Source organism: Pristis pectinata, chromosome 3 (assembly GCF_009764475.1).
Source record: "Pristis pectinata isolate sPriPec2 chromosome 3, sPriPec2.1.pri, whole genome shotgun sequence".
Taxonomy (NCBI): domain Eukaryota; kingdom Metazoa; phylum Chordata; class Chondrichthyes; order Rhinopristiformes; family Pristidae; genus Pristis; species Pristis pectinata.
The window spans coordinates 73,985,522-74,002,054 of NC_067407.1; the positions used below are offsets into that span (position 1 = coordinate 73,985,522).

General features: G+C 41.9%; 2 protein-coding genes across 4 annotated transcripts in view; both read right to left on the bottom strand.

Moving 5' to 3' along the window:
- Positions 1-16,533, bottom strand: part of agpat4 (1-acylglycerol-3-phosphate O-acyltransferase 4 (lysophosphatidic acid acyltransferase, delta)) — a 138,621-nt gene that overhangs the window by 115,344 nt on the left and 6,744 nt on the right. Inside the window, exon 1 of one of the 3 annotated variants that reach the window (XM_052012215.1) lies at positions 6,908-7,023. The exons of 1 other annotated variant lie outside the window; for it this stretch is intronic. In XM_052012215.1, the coding sequence (XP_051868175.1) occupies positions 6,908-6,914 (7 nt within the window). In that variant the 5' untranslated portion in view covers positions 6,915-7,023. Of the gene's footprint in view, positions 1-6,907; positions 7,046-16,533 lie in introns of those variants that run through there. One more of the 3 variants, XM_052012210.1, reaches the window with a different exon arrangement.
- The window catches only part of prkn (parkin RBR E3 ubiquitin protein ligase), an 821,190-nt gene continuing 811,727 nt past the window's right edge, over positions 7,071-16,533 (bottom strand). The window contains exon 11 of the mRNA XM_052012206.1: positions 7,071-7,208. Coding sequence (XP_051868166.1) covers positions 7,095-7,208 — 114 coding nt within the window. The 3' untranslated portion in view covers positions 7,071-7,094. The remainder of the gene's footprint in view (positions 7,209-16,533) is intronic.

Below are 16,533 nucleotides of genomic sequence, written 5' to 3' on the forward strand. Positions count from 1 at the left end.
ACCTGTACGTCTTTGGAATGTGGGAGAAAACTGGAGCACCCGGAGGAAACCCACGCAGACATGGGAGAATGTACAAACTCCTTATAGACAGCGACGGGAATCGAACCCCCATTGCTGGCGCTGTAATAGCATCGCGCTAACCACTACGCTACCGTACTTTGCCGGAAGTAAAACTCTGCAGGTGCTAGAAATCTGAAATGAAAGAATTACTCAGCATCTGAAGAGGCAGAAAATCAAGGTTAATAATCCAGAAGTTCATCCAGACAACACTCCACGAATGCAGAGATGAAAGTTATGTTATGAAGGGCCTGTATTGTGCTGTATTGTTCTATGTTCTAAACAGTGCAGTTGTCATTTTAGCACTTATTTCCCAGAGAGTTAATGCCAGTCATTAGTAAGGTTTGGGCATGTTGGATTGTGGATTTTGGGCACTCAAACACTGATCTTGTGATAACAACAGAAGCACAACACCCAAAATACACCCAAGTCCCATTGGTCTGAGTTACAACTTGTGCTGTTCACCCAGAACAAGCTTTCAATCAAGCTGAGCATTACTTAAAGGATCAGGCACATCATCAGGCAGTCACAGGCAGAGTGCTGCCCAAACTCCCTGCAAAACAAAAAACCTCAAGTAGACTGACCCAGACTGGGACCTCAGCCACCACATTGCAAGGTGGTTTTAGCAGGTTTCCCCCTCAAAGTTATCTGAAAAACCAGAGGAAATCCCCAAAAAGAGAAGTGGTTCTGTGTTCATCATGTCAGACACGAGTAGAGAAAAAAAATGAAAGTCATCTGATGCAAGGTGGCAATCAAGATGGGAAATTTCCACGGAAGTTCAAGAGCATGAAATGTGGTCACACCAGCCTTCCAGGTGCAAGTGTAAAAGTCACATTTATCAAAACTAGATGGTTCCTCACTTTGAGGGCTGAGCTTTCACTACAGACAGCAGCTGTGTGATGTCTGGCATATCTCAGCAGAGACAGACTGCAGGGATGTCAAGGGTGTAGGTAGCCCTGCCTTCCATTCTGAGAACAGTATTATCCCTAGTTGTGTCTCATATTCCACTGGTCAATGGTAACCCACAGGTTGTTAATGATGTGGCAATGGCTACTCCAGTGAATACCAAAGGTAAGTGGCTAGATCCTTTTGTTGGATTTCTGGCACTTTATGGAGCAACACTACTTGCCATTCATTAGCCCATGCCCAAATATTATCCAACTCTTGCTGCATGTTGCTGTGAAGGTCATTGATGAAGCAATCAAAGACAGTTAGGCCCAAGACACTACCCTGAGGGACTCCTGCAGTGGTACCCTAGGACTGAGATGATTGACCTCCAACATCCAGAACCACCTTCCTTTGTGTAATGTACAACTCCATCCATTAGAGTGTTTTCCCTTTGATATCCATTGTCTTTGATTGGTTTGATCGGGCACTTTAATGCCACACTCAAATGCTGCCTTGATGTTCAGGGCAGTGACTCTCACCTGTGGAATTCAGCACACATGTTTGGACCCCAGTGTTATGAGGACTGGAGCCAAGTGGTCCTGGCAAAACCCAATCTTAGCATCAGTGAGCAGGTCATTGGTGAGGAAGTGCCACCTGATAGCTCTGTCAATGACAGCTTCATTCACGATGCTGACAAGAATGGATTGATTGTTGTAATAAGATTTTTGATTAATATTGAAAAGTTACATTGAACCAAACACATCTACTTGGTAATTGATGGGTGGATTTCATAGACAATGGACAGAGTTTCAGAAGAGTTCTTTGCATCGCCAACCACAGGTTGTCTTATTGAAAGGTATGAATTCCTGTTTGGTGGGGAGCATTCTGGAGCCAGAGGCTTTTAGCTGCTGGTTGGAGTTCTGTGGGGAAAGAACCAAACCTCAACCCAAGATAGGGGGTCTTTTGGAAGGTCTGATTGGACAGGTTCAATCCCAGGGAAGCAGGCAAGCTTGGAGAGGGTTGGGGGGGGGGGGTGGAAAGAGGGAGGGAGAAGAAATCCTAGTGGTCCTTGCCCACAAGCTGTGCTTTAAATGGCAAAAGAAGATTCAAGGTTCAAAAAGGAAACCTGATACATACTTGGAAAGGAAACATTTTTGGGGCTGTAGAGGAGGAAGAGGAGTTGTTCTCATTGGATTGCTCCTTCAATCAGCTGGCACATTCACGTGCCATGTCGTTGCCTCACCTCAACTGCTAGGATTCCCAATACCCAAGACCTCTGGTCTGCCACGGTTAAACGAGGAGGGAATGACCCATCTGCCTCCTGGGAGCACAGCAGGCTGCCTGCTCCCACTTCTGCCTCATCTAGCCCCAGAACTGGGCAGATAAGATTAAGGTTGATGGATTTTAAAGCTTGCTTCATTTTCAAGGGTTGGCATTCATTGTATCACTGAATAACACAACACAAAAAAAAGTTAACCATTTGGTATAACTCTTTGAAAGAGCAATGGAATTAGATCAACTTGTTTCATGTATCAAATTCCCCTCTGAACATTCCTTTCAAATCTGCTCCCACTATCTTCTCAGGCAACACTTTCCAGATGATAAAACAAAATCTCATTTTCCCTTTGGCTATTTTCCCAAATATTTTAAATAATTGTCATCTGGTTGCTGGCTCTTCCACAAATGGAGACAGTTTCTCCCACCAAAGTTCCTCGTAATTTTGAGGTTATTACATTTCACGTTAATGTTCCTGACTTGATACAGAGACATCAGCAGTTACTTTGAAGCAGAGTGTTGAATGAAATTGCGCAGAGGCAGTTCAATTATTAACCCTATACAAAGCTCACTTTGGTGTCAGTGTAGAATTGCTCTGGGCACTTGGATCATTCTTTATAGGAGAGCAAACCTAGCACAGACAGCCACCTACTTGCTGCAGGTAGACAGAGGATTTCACTGAGATTGTACCAGCACAAACTGCAGACCTCAGCTGGCTTATGATGTTCCATTTCTATACCTTCCTCAGTCACAGCTACTGACAGAATCCTATCCACTGCCAGCTTAAAAAAAAATTAGGAAATGCAGTGAGGTTAACAAAGTGAACACCCACAAATCCTTCTCCTGACTGAAGTATTCAGGAAATTGCAACAAGCTGTCATCCCCAATTCAAGAGCACAAGAAAATAGGAGCAAGACTGTTAAATGGCATGGACTTGATGGGCAAAACAACCACCTTCTGTGTTGTAATACACAGTAAAACCTCCATTGCTTATATATTTGTAAATTGCATTTGCCGGTTGTGTGCAACAGTTTTTATTCACTCATAAGATCTGGGTATCATTGGCGAGGCCAAAATTTAATGCCCCTTGTAACAGTAGTACTAATACATTTACAAAATGAAAATTATAGCACCAGTAAGCTTTCAAAACCAAATTTTATATGACCACGACATTATCTGTGTAGCAGTAGCAATGATCTGATCTGAGGGTTCTGAGACAGAACTTGAACCAATAAGTGGTACAGTTTCTGGCTTTTATTATACCAATTTGCATTTATCATCAGTCCTACAAGGTAGTAAAATGTCTGAAACTACTTCACTGGCATATTATTGAACAGAATTTGACTGTGTGTCACAAATGGGGATATGTGTGTGGATGACCAGTCATGGTTGAAGAGATAAGGTTGCAAGGATGAGAAGTGGAGACCACGGGTAGGAGTACCAGAAACTGAAGGCACAACTGCTAAATGTGGAGCTTCGAAAAGGGGAAAAACGCAAGTCCAGAAATGGAAAAAATGCAGAGAACATAAATAGTAGCAGCTGTACAGCCCTCATTTCTGCACCATTCAAGTCACTTAACAGCAGTTTTCTGCACTATCCTCATATCCACTAATATACAAAAAAATAATTATGACTTCCTTGAATATGCTGAGCAACCGACCCGCCACAGCTCTCTTTGGTAGAGACAGAGGACGTTAGCCTAAGGGCTGGGAGAGATTAGAGGTAGAATCCCATCAGTTAATTGAGCTACTGTCTTGTAATTCCCTCCATTCAACCTACCATACCCAGTTTGTGCATGCATTGTTAAAACATTGTGCTGTAATGCACAATTTACATTTTTAAATTACAAATGAAAAGCCTAAGGAAAGTGCAGATCTTAAACTTCTGCCCAAAGTGTACATTATAATTAGTAACCTTGAAACCAACATTGACAAAAAGTTTTTGACCAGAACAGCTGACTTTCCATTTTAACGTTTTAAGTTGGAGGGTCTGTCATGGCAATAAGGGATCAGGTGAGATAACGATTTGGGAGAAATCTGGTGCTGATTTCAGACTGTAATCCTTAGATCTCTCCTCAGCTGTAGTGGAGATCCTGGCAGCAGTGAAGATAGAACAAATACTGATTGCCATTTGGGACAGATACATCATGGAGGATCAATTGTACAACCAAGCTTCAGCACTTTACATCAAATCCAACCACAAGTATCAAGATAGGAAATCCTGGTATGGACAGACTGAGTAACTAGGTGATTTGCATCAGTTGACAGCTGTGACACCTTCTGCATCAATCAGCACACCTGCTTCCGTGGATGCAGAAGCTGTCCTCTGGGAACACTGTCATAACAGCAGCAGCAGTTTATTTTCAATAACTGGGACAAAACATCAACCCAACCTCACTCTAATCTCCTTTGCATTAAGCCCTGGCATTAAACAGTTCAGAAGAAATGCTATATGCAGCAAGCATCAGATGGTATTGCTGGTGAAGCTTATAACTGTATCTTTATGTGGAGTGCTGGAAGAGTTCCTGAAGTTAGATTTGATTGAGTGAGTGTTTGCATTAGAACACCCAATCCTGCTGCAGTGACGATCATTAATAAATTTTACATCAGAAATCTTCAAATACACTCAGACCTTGTTATCGGTTTACTCACTATCCACAGATCTGCTGTGTACACAAGAAAATAGGAGCAGGAGTAGGCCATTCAGCTTCTCAAGCCTGCCTCACCATTCAATATGATTATAGCTGACCTACACTGGCCACAACTCCCCTTTGGTACCAAATCCCCATAACCCTCTAATTCCTTGATCATAACGCACAAAATTCCTCATGTATTATTGAGAGTGTCAGTAAACATTGCAGTACTCCAGAATCTTTTTCTTGTGACAATAAACAACCTGCTGGAGGAACTCAGCGAGTTGAGTAGTATCTGTGGAGGCCCATTGAGTTCCTCCACCAGATTGTTGCTGCAGATCCCAGTATCTGCAGTCTCTTGTCTTTTCCTGTGGTGTCTGTGTGTTAGAAGCACTTCTGCCCAACATTTCTCAGGAAATAGGGCCCAGTATCAGCTTCTCCCTATTTAGGATGGGTACCAATTATTCAGAGCAAGAGCAAGGCTGAGCCCTGAGTGATAGGTGCAATGCCTGGAAATCCTCCCAATCTCACCAATTTCGGTGAAGAAACACTGCAGCTCCAAGTAAAAGAGCAGTGGTAATTTGTCACCAGGACAAGTTGAGCCCGTGGGATTCGAGAAGCCTCTGATTTCCAGAGAAGGTTTCTGGGGGGATGAGAGCAAGACACCTCCCTCCCACCAAAGTATTTTAAAGTTTCCAGAGCTGTGCTTTAGGGCCACAAAGAGGCCACATATGTTAATGATTTTACACAGCAGAGGGGTTCAGTGCTTTTTTTTGTTATTAATGAGATCTCCATGCCTCTATCCCTTGTGGATAATGACTGAGCCTAATCCATCACAGACAATCAAAATGAAGGAATGATCTTCCATTAAACTATAAGTCAGCCAGTCAATAATATTACATTTGACAATAACAAAGTCAGTAGAAATTTTTAAAAAATTTAATGTAGGGTCAAACGAGTGGTGATTGACTTGTTGAATTTTGGACCATGTATCAAGTTAATTACCAGAAGCAGAACAAACTCTTTCCTAGTATTTAGAAATATGGTTTATTCAGAGTAAGCAATTTCAGTAACAATTTATGTTGATAAGGGGCCTTAAACATTGTAAAATGTTACAAGGTTCTTTAAGAACCTGATCAGTACAGACACCAGATTGATACCAAGCCAATGAAGATGTTAGGGCATTGGCCAAAAGCTTGACCAATGATGTGGGTTTCAGCATATGTTGTAAAGGGAAGAAAGAGAAGCTTCAGGGAGGAAATTTCAGAGCATTAGGCCTTGGATGGTGAAAACATAGGAGTGAATCATAACTAGGTGCATGCAAGAGATACTCGGACACAAAAGGGAGGGGTAGGAATACACAGACAGTTTTCAGGGTACAGTTAGACCTCAGAGTGAGGCATGTATGTAAAATGCGGAGTGTGTAAGTATCAGAATAATGGGAACCTAGTAGATACAGAGATGGCAAATCACTCACAAGCTAGCCTGGGACAATATATTCAACACCTATGCTGATGTTTGAAGGCATTGAGGAGAAAGGCTAAAATATTAATCATGGTCTTGTGCAGCAGAGACCATCTGGATTGGGGTCATAAGATGAGTGAAAGGTTACAGCTCAGGAAGCTTTTGTTAGTCAAGGGACAGTAATTATCCTCTGGAGTCCTCCAGAGTTCAAGAGGTGTGGTGCCTCCTCGTGCAATGGTAAAGAACCTTCAGATAGTCAGAGAGGAACTTGGAAAGGAAGTGGGGGAAAACCTGGGTGTTGTGGTCCAGACCGAGATCAAATCACATAAGGAAAGAAAAGGACAAGGTCTTGCTACGAAAATACACCAGAAAAATAAACAGGAACTAGCTGAGCGTTAGGCTAATTAGCATAGGGACAGGCAAAACAGCGAGTTGATACCTTGGCTGAAAGAATCAGAATCAAATTTATTATCACTGACATATGTCATGAAATTTGTTGTTTTGTGGCAGCAGTACAGTGCAAGACAAAGACATAAAAATTACTAATAAGTTAAAATAAATGGATAGTGCGAAAGAGGAATAACAAGGTACCTTTCATGGACCGTTCAGAAATTTGATGGCAGAGGGGAAGAAGCTGTTCCCGAAATGTTGAGTGTGGGTCTTCAGGCTCCAGTACTTCCACCTTGATGGAGGAAACAAGAAGAGGGCATATACTGGGTGGCAAGGGCCCTTAATGATGGATGCCACCTTCTTGAGTCACCGCCTCTTGAAGATGTCCTCAATGGTGGGGAGGGTTGTGTCCGTGATGGGGCTGGCTGAGTCTACAACCCTCTTTCGATCCTGAGCACTGGAGCCTCCATACCAGGAGTTGATGCAACCAGAGTGCTCTCCACTGTACAGAACGAAAAAGGAAGGCATCTGTTTCAAGAGACCGTGGAACGGAAGGCAGCTCCTCCTCAATCAGCCACAACACCAGCCCGAACAGATCAGCCAGCAAGACAGGTGCAAGCCTCGGTAGGCGAGTTAAAATTAACATTGGCTTGAAGACAAGATGGGAAATGGACAAAGGTCAGAGCAAGGTAGCCAATAAGGCTGACCTACCAGTCAATTATAGGAAATGTGCACAACTGTTAAAAATAGCACGACTGAAACAATTAATAAAGACCAATTAAGTTATCTGAACACTTACATACATAGCATCTGGGAAAAAGGGAGGGAACCATTAACAGTAAGAAACCAAATTCAGCAGTGATTATCGAAGTAGTCAGAGTCCTGAATCTCTGGTTACATATTGCAGGATAAATTGATTTTAGAAGATTTAGGAAAATAAGGGGGTTGGTTGGCTACAACAATTAGAGATAAAGTATAATAAAGTAGAGATAAATAATAGCAGAAATAATGTAACAAGAACCATTAGAAAATAATCCATAATAACTGGGACTGACAGGAGAATAAGGGATTGATCATAGAGTTCCATTTTCTAAAGACCATCTGATAATGGAAATGAAGCAGAAGAAGAAATATGTAATAAGATCCATGAAATGAGTAAATGGCCCAGATGCTGGAATTCATCCTCTGTTGTACAATAGAGAACACAAAAGAATTAGAGTAGACCATTTGGCCCCTCAAATCTGCTCCACTGATCACCAAAATGATGGCTGATCATTTTCTTGCCCTATCCCTATATCTGATGGTTACTTTAATAACTGTGCATTGAACTCTGCTTTTGAAATTCAGTTCCACTGACACTGATGCAAAGACGAAAGAAAGACTCTACAAGTGGTTAATTTTGATGGGAGGAGAATTAATCTGGGGAAGGTAAACTAGAAAAATATTGTCAAAGGCACAGAAAGATCTGTCTGAACTGAGGTCACATACTTTTCTCCCCCCCCCAAAAAAAGAAATAAATACGCAGGCCACTTTCCTGGCTCAGAAATAAGCATTCCTGCTTCAATGCTGGGTCACAATCCTGAAACTCCTAAGAGCACTGTGTGTGTCACTGCATCACATGGACAGCAGTAGTTCAAGGCAGCAGCTCTCCGACATCAACACCCTCATTTAGTAAATAATACTGGGAGTTGGGAGCAAGGCTGGGTTCAGGGGAGGTGTGGTCATCAGTTGTAGACCCCAAAGTGCCCATGCCTTGGGATGGGAATTGGTGAGGGGAGGGCTGTGGGTAATGAATGATGGGGCCAGTGTTGTGGTGGGTGTTCAGGGCTGGAGAAAAACAGATGAGCAGAGTGATGAATGAGTGGGGCTGGTGGCCAGGACCAAGGACTAGGGAAGCAATGAGCCAATTGGTGTGGACAGTGGCATCTGTGATCAGAGGGCTGGGGATGTCAGAGGTTGAAAGGTTGGCAAAGGGCTTGTGTGTGACAGAAGTCCCAATCCAGTCTAACTTCTTCTGTGATTCTCTAAAGATTGATTCATGGGAGACTGGGTTTGTCATTTGAGAAGAGTTAAGTAGGTTGGATCCATAAATATGATCACTATGAAGTGTACAAATATCTGAGGGGGCTTGACACAGTAGTTAGATGTAAGGATGATGCTTCCCCTCTCTGGGATGGCTGGAACCAAGGCACTCTGTCTCAAAATAAGGGGTTGGTCATTCCAGTCAGTGATGAGAAATTTCTTCACCCTAGGGGTGGCGAATCTCTGGAATTCTCTGTCCAAGAGGGTAGTGGAAGCTCAGTTAGTGATAACATTCAGGACAGAGATTAAGAAGAATTCAGGGTCATATGGATAGCACAAGAGAGTGGCACGGAGGCTAAAGATTAACCATGATCTTGTGGAATAACAGGAGGCACGAGGGGCCAAAGAGCCTACACCTGACCCCATTTCTTATGAACGTGATCAGCCTGTATGCCCCAAATGCAAGATCCTGTCAAGAGTGCCCACAAGATCCTGTCAATGCCCACAAGCACCCAGTAAAATTTCTTCATTGACACAAACTGACTGGGAAATGACTATTAATGCATATCACTCCATTGCATAACAGTAGAAAAGAAAACCAGCCTCAAGTGCTGGTATTTCTAAGCCAATATTTTAAATGGTGAGGGATTAGTAAGTGTTGGTGTATAGGAGGAATCTTCACACTTCTATTCACGAGGGGAAAGTATAAACATCCACGTGCAAAAAAAAAATTAGGAAGGCAAATGTTATGTTGGCCTTTTTTGTAAAGGGTTGGAGCACAAACATAAGAAATTCCAACTGCAATTGCACTTTAGTGCAACTTGATTGTGTTATTGTGGGCAGTTTTGGTCTTCATATCTCAGAATATCCTTGGAGTCAATGTAGTGTAGATAAACTGGATTGGTTTGTGGAGTGAGTGGGTAGTCCTTTGAAGACTCCCTACAGCTTACAAGAATGAGAGGTATTCTCATTGAGACAGACAAGATAGAGGTGGAGATACTGTTTCCTCCAATGGGAGAGTCTCGAGCAAGGGGGCATAGTCTCAGGAAAAGGGGATTGGGAGGAAAGGCATAGAATTAGTTGTGATCTTATTGAAGAGCTCAAGACCTCTTCTTGCTTTCATTCTAGTTTGAGAGACTTGAAGGGGAATTGAAGGTCAATATTCCCATGAATCTGCTGCCCTCATCCTTCCAAGAAGTAAATATTGCAGGTTTGGGAGATGTCAAAAAAGCCTTGACAAATTGCAGCCTATTTTCTAAATAGTACATAATGTGGCCACGTTGTGCCAGTAGTGGATGGGGCTCTGGTCAAAGAGGCTACTTTGTCCTGCAAGGCCTTGAGCTTCTCAAGTGCTGATGGAACTTCATCCATCAGATCTAAGGGAGAGAATTCGAACATATTCCTGACATGCCTTGTGGGTGGCAGAAAGGCTTAGTGGAGACAGGGGATGAGTTACTCTATGGCATACCCCATTTCTGATCTGCTCTTGGTTTCATGGTATTTATATGGTTGTCCTAATTAGGTTTGAGCAATGATGATCCCCAGGATATGGCTGGAGGGTGGGGCCAGGATAATTGCAAATGCTAAAACGTGCAAGTTGCCCAGCAGTTCTTGCATTCCTTTCCACTTACTACATCACGTTTCATGAATCACACAAGTACAATTTAACTAGTTGGGCATAAATTCAAGATTGAGACAGGCATCTCGCCCAGCCTTCCTGGTCCACATTAATTCAGTTCCACACTTATTGCTAAGGTATAATTACTTCCTCAGTAATAATTTTTAACAAAATATTATTATATATCAGCTGGCAAATTATTTAGTGATTTTAGATAATCAGTTGTAATATTTTATAGATTACATTTAAATGCCAATGAAATCATTTCTAATAATTGCTATAATTGCTCATTGAACCAGATTTTCAGATTCAAAAGATAATGTACTACATCAGACTATTAAAAAAGCCAAATCTAAATTAGTCACAAAAAAAAATGTTGGGTGCCTGATTTCACCATATATGGCAAGGAGGAACACAGTTCATGTGCTTGGAAAGTTTTCCTTCTAGAAGAGATAAAGACACCGTAGTTACAATTATAAACCAGAGCTCTAAAAAGCTCTAAATGTTTCAGAGAAGAACATGGTGACCTAGCTAGTATACATCCCTCAAACAACATCACAGATTAATTGATACACCCCTGGCAATGGGAGTTTGTGTGCACAAAGTGGCAGCTATGCTTTCTGCAAATGGCCATGATTCAAACTTGTTCATACACTTGAAATATATTTTGGGACATCATGAAAAGTGTTTAAATACAAACCTCTAATCATTCCATTTACATCATAGCAGCTTGATTTCTGTTGGCTAAGGGTGCTTTGTGAATGTAATTGTTGCCATTGTGGGTGGTGATGGACACAAGAATACCACCCTGTTTTGTTACTGTCCTGTTAAACCAGGTCAATGTGGTGAACATCAGCACCAATACAGAGGGTGTTAGAGTGGGCTGATGATCTTAAGAAGGCTCAACTACCCTGTAGCACCACAAATGCTGCCAGTTTCACACTGTGGCATGAAGGCATATCAGTAAATGTTACTGCTCCGTTAATCCAGCAGCTTGGGCTAGTGACTGGAGACACAAATTCACATTCCACCTCAACCAGACAGGAATTTAACTTGTTAAAGGAGTGAAAAGCTTGTACCGGTAAGAATGACTCAAAAACTGCTAGGTCATCCTTGACAAAGGACATTTGGCTCAAAAACATCTTCTTGAGAAGGAAATCTGCCACACTTACATGATTAAGCCCAGGTGACTCCTTTCCCATAGTCAAGGGGTTAAGTGTAATCCTTCAGCAACAAACAGTCTGCTGGAGGAACTCAGCGGGTCAGGCAGCATCTGGGGGTGGGGGAGGAATTGTCGATGCTTTGGGTCGTAAGCCTGCATCAGGAGGGAATATAATCTTCCCTCTGAATTTACTTACTGTGACACAAGAGGCTGCCAGTCAGCTCACTGGGTCCATGCCAGATCTCAGTGCAGAAATCCCATTGCCCCTTTCCTTATTTCCCTGTACCCATTCATTTTCTGACATATGCCTATTAGCTCCCCTCTGACTTTCTTACACCCACCTACACCAGGGATAATTTATAAGAGCTAATTTAACCTCTCAACACATGTTTGGGATGTGGGACCAGAGCACCCAGGGGAAACTCATGCAGTCACAGGTAGAACATGAAAACACCACAGTACCCAAGGCCAGGATCAAATGCAGGTCCCTAGGGCTTTAAGACAACAATACTAAATGCTGTGCCAGAGGTGTACCTACTTGCCAAGAGTAGTTCAAGGAGGCAGCTCAACACCACTTTCTCACTGAGAAATTAGTGACGGTCAGTGAATACAGGCCCTGTCAATACCTACACTCTAGATCCAAATTGTTAAAAAAATAACATGGACATAACTGCAACCAGAAATTAAAATAAAAATTGAAGATGCTGGAAATCTGAAATTAAAAAAAATAGAAAATACTGGAAACATTCAGCAGATCAGGAAGCATCTATGGGAAGAGTTCATGTTTAAAGTCGAAGGTGTTCTGAACCTGAAACAGTAACTATTTCACTTTCCATAATGAATGTCTGACTTGCTGAGTGTTTCCAGCACTTTGTTTTTAGTTTGGTCAATCTAGATCCTCCCTAGTGACTGCTCACACCTTGGCAATGACATCATCTGGGATAGGCTGCCTTAATTATCAGCACATCTGCAATAATTCAAAGTTCAAGGTAGATGAAACTGAAAACTCTTAACAGCTTCTTTACATATTCCTGGTACACTTGCAAAAAAATGTGTCGATTTCTGATTGTTTTAATTCGGTACTTCTGGCTTTTAACCTATTCCTCCTCCAAAGGTCAGAAAGTTTCCATAAAACAAAGTTGTCAAATATTTTATATACCATTTTCAAATTATGGTATTGATTATTAGAAGTTTACTTAACTTCGGTATAGTTTGTTCTACAACTTTGATTTTTTAAAATATTTCTTTTAGAAGCCAAACAGAAAATACGAAGTGTAAAATTAAACTGTGGAGTGGACTTAAACAAAACAGAGGACACAGCAGGCTACTTTCTTTAACCTTGAGCACATCCCTCTCATCTCAAAGTTCTGATATTTTCTCTCCTTTAAGTCTTGAATCTTCCTTGTCAATTGTTTCTTATTAATTTTCTGTCTATTACCCCAGCTCAGTAGGATTTTCTAAATCATTGAAATCATCACCCAATTTCTTAATCCAAAATCTCTAGAGTATCCACAGAGTAATGAATAACTGTTGTCAACAAAGAAAACTTTGCAAGGGAAACTACATGCAACTTTTTTCTAACTTCTGTTGGCTTAAAGAAGTTTTAGAGGAAGAGAAATGCCACTGGGCTGACCAGTGGGAGATGAGAGATTATAGCTTAAGCTTCCAGAAATCCAGTCCAGTTGGATTTGGCAATTTCTAATAGGATGTGTGTAAAGACAAATGGACAAGTCTTCCATGCCGAGGATGCAGAACATATGAAATCAGGCAAGTTGCCCCAAGTTGGAGTAAATAACTTCTTTAAATAAATTCCAGGACAAATTACTGTTCCAGTCAATACTGTTTCAATTTCAAATCCCTCAGCACCTCATAATAGCAGCCAGGTGCAATATCAGATTAGATAAAAGTCCACTTAAGGCATGTCTTTTACTGAAAATAAACCAGCTCTAAATCTGTGAAAGGGTTTGCAACCAGTGTACAAATAATTAATGACAATTTGAATGTCCTTTGCACATCAATAGTCCTGTGTTGGTTCTGGTACTTCTAAAACTTATTTATCCAATATTACCTCATCTATTCTTTTTTTCACCCCCCCCCCCCCATATCCAATCCTCTTCTTCGATCTCAGAGAAAGACTCTTCACCTTCCTCTTCTGCTCATTTTCGTGCCGTTTCTCTTACTCAGCAGACTCTTCAAACCAATTCGCTTTGATAGTTCTTAAAATTAAGAGCATAGAAACAAACAGCTTGGCTCAGCCAACCCTTGGTAATATCTGTGGCTCCATGGACCCAATCCTCACTATTTCATCTAGCCTGCATTATATCCTTCCATAAATCCTATGTCCCTACACATCCTTCTGTAATAATTGGGATCAGAACTGTTCATTGCAGTCAGTCCAATCAAGATTCAAGAGGTGTAATGAAACTTTCCTGCGCTTCAGGTTCCTCGCGCATGGCTTCTCTCAGTAGACAGAGGCCTGGATGGCTGTTTGGTGGTGAACCTGTCAGAAATATGACATATCCAGCCGCAACACCAGTGGTGACCAGCATGTGAGCACTAAAGAGGAGGCTGAAGCATTCGTAACCATGTTCAGACATGTTCGGCTTCTTCTTGAGATCACCACCATCACACAAGCCAGTCTGCAGACAATTCGATTCAGACCATGTGATATCAGGAAACAGTTGAGAGTACTGGGACCAGACAACGTCCCATCTGCTGGACTGAAGACCTGCTTTCTGGAACTAGTTGCACCTTTAGCCAAATTGTTCCTGCACAATGACAACATTGGCATCTACCTAGCAATGTGGAACTTTACTCTGTCCACAAAAAGCAGGACAAATCCAATCCAGCTAATCACCACCCAATCATTATCAACCGTGCTGTGAAGTTGCACTCACCAATAACCTGTTCACCAATGCCCAGTATTGGTTTAGCCAGGACCACTCAACTAAAGACCTCATCACAGCCTTGATCCCAACATGGGATCAGGCGAGGTGAGGATGACAACAGCATTTGACTGAGTGTGGCATCAAGGTGCTCTTGTAAAATTGATATCAATGGGCACCAATGGTTGGATTCATACCTCACAACTACACAAAGCAAGGTAGTTGTGGCTGTTGTTGGTTAATCACCTCAGCCCCAAGCATCATTGCAGGAGTTCCCCACAGCAGTGTCCTACACCCAACCATATTTACCTGCTTCATCAGCAACCTTCATTTGGACACTACAGTCTTTGGAATGCACAGTATTCAGCACACAGCCTTGGACCAGTAAGAGGGTAAATGCATTAGTTAAACCTAGTGACTTTTAAGGTTACATCTTTGTAGCTTTGTGCTGAGGTGAGGAAACAAGTAACCTTGGGAGGCACTCCCCTTTGTAAACAGGAAGCCTGTTACTAAGGAACACCTGTCAATTGAAGTCAGGTGCTGCTTAGGTGTTTGACTTGCGAGGCTACGAAAATATATTGCGATTTGGACACAGTAACTTTGAGAATGCAGAATTGGGGGTGGTCAGGCCGACAATGAGCGGGATCAATCCAAGAAATTCCACACTGGTATTGGGTTTGATAGTGTGATATTGATGCAAGAAAGGGAGGTGGTTGGTGAGAAGCTGGGCAAGTGTTCCCCAAAATTCTTCTACTTTGCAAGTTATGAGTGAAGGGTGACCTGACAGGGCAGCTGCTATTGAAGATTGATTTACAACCTCATCCTATCACTGCAATTTTTGGTTTACCAAGGATAGAATCTGGCCATCTATCTGCCTCCACTTCCCGTATGATTGCCTTTGTTACATTAATGGCCAAACGATCCATTTTGCTTAAATGGAAGGATCCAATACCCCCTACTACTTTTCAATGGTTGTCTCAAACTATACCATGTTTAAACTTGGAAAAAATTAGGAGTGGAACTGTTGATCCTTCACTTAAATTTGAGGAAGTTTGGAGTCCATTTATTCAATATTTTCACGTGATATAGATCCCCTTATAATAACCTTTCAATTTAGAGGAACGGAGTTGATGACATAATATTGCTCTGTTTCTACTGAGAAATTTTAGTCCAGTTTTTGTTTTGTTTTTTTTTGATTTTTTTTTCTTTAGCTTAGTTTGGTTTGATACATTGTTTATAATTTTTCTTATTGTTTTGTTTTTTTTTTTCCTTTTTTTATATTTTATAATAAATATTTTTCTCTTATTATATTCATTCACTAACAGATCATTGGATCTACAGATTTTTTTTATACTCTATTGTTCTTTATGATTATCCATGTCATGATTGTTCTCCTGATCTCTTTGTATTACATGTATAAACATTGATATATTAATCTGTATTAATTTGAAAACTAATAAAAAGATTGAAAAAGACAGGGCAGCTGAGCGGAATGTGCATCCAGTGCTGTGTGGGAAGTTGTGGACACTTCCCGTGCCCAAGACAACCACATGTGAGGGAAGTGTCTACAGCTTGAGCTCTGGGTTTCAGAGCTGGAGTCACTACGATGCATCCCTGAGGCTGAGAACTTGACGGATAGCGTGCGTAGGGAAGTGTTCACACTGTATCTGAGAAATGTGCAGCCAGGGAGGGAATGGGTGACCATCAGGCAAATGAGAAGGTGCAAGCCTGAGTTAACCTTGCTGACTAAAAGCAACAAATGATCTGCTGGAGGGAAAGGAACTATCCACATTTTGGGTCAAAACCCTGCATCAGGACACTCTTGTTCCCCCTCTTGCTGACTAACAGGTTTTCCCCTTTTGGATAGTGGTAGGGATGACATTCCTTGGGGAAGGTCAACCAGAGCCTGGAGTGTGGCACCATGACTGGCTCAGCTACAGAGGAGGGGAGGAAGAAGAACAAGAGTAATAGTGATAGGGGATTTAATTGATAGGGGGGCGGGGGGTGCAGACAGGGGTTTCTGTGGTTGTAGACATGATTCCACAATGGCCTACTGGGTCCCTGGTGCCAGAGTCAAGGATGCCAATGAATGGCTGCAGAGCATCCTGTAATGGGAAAGTAAATGGCCAGAGGTTGTGGC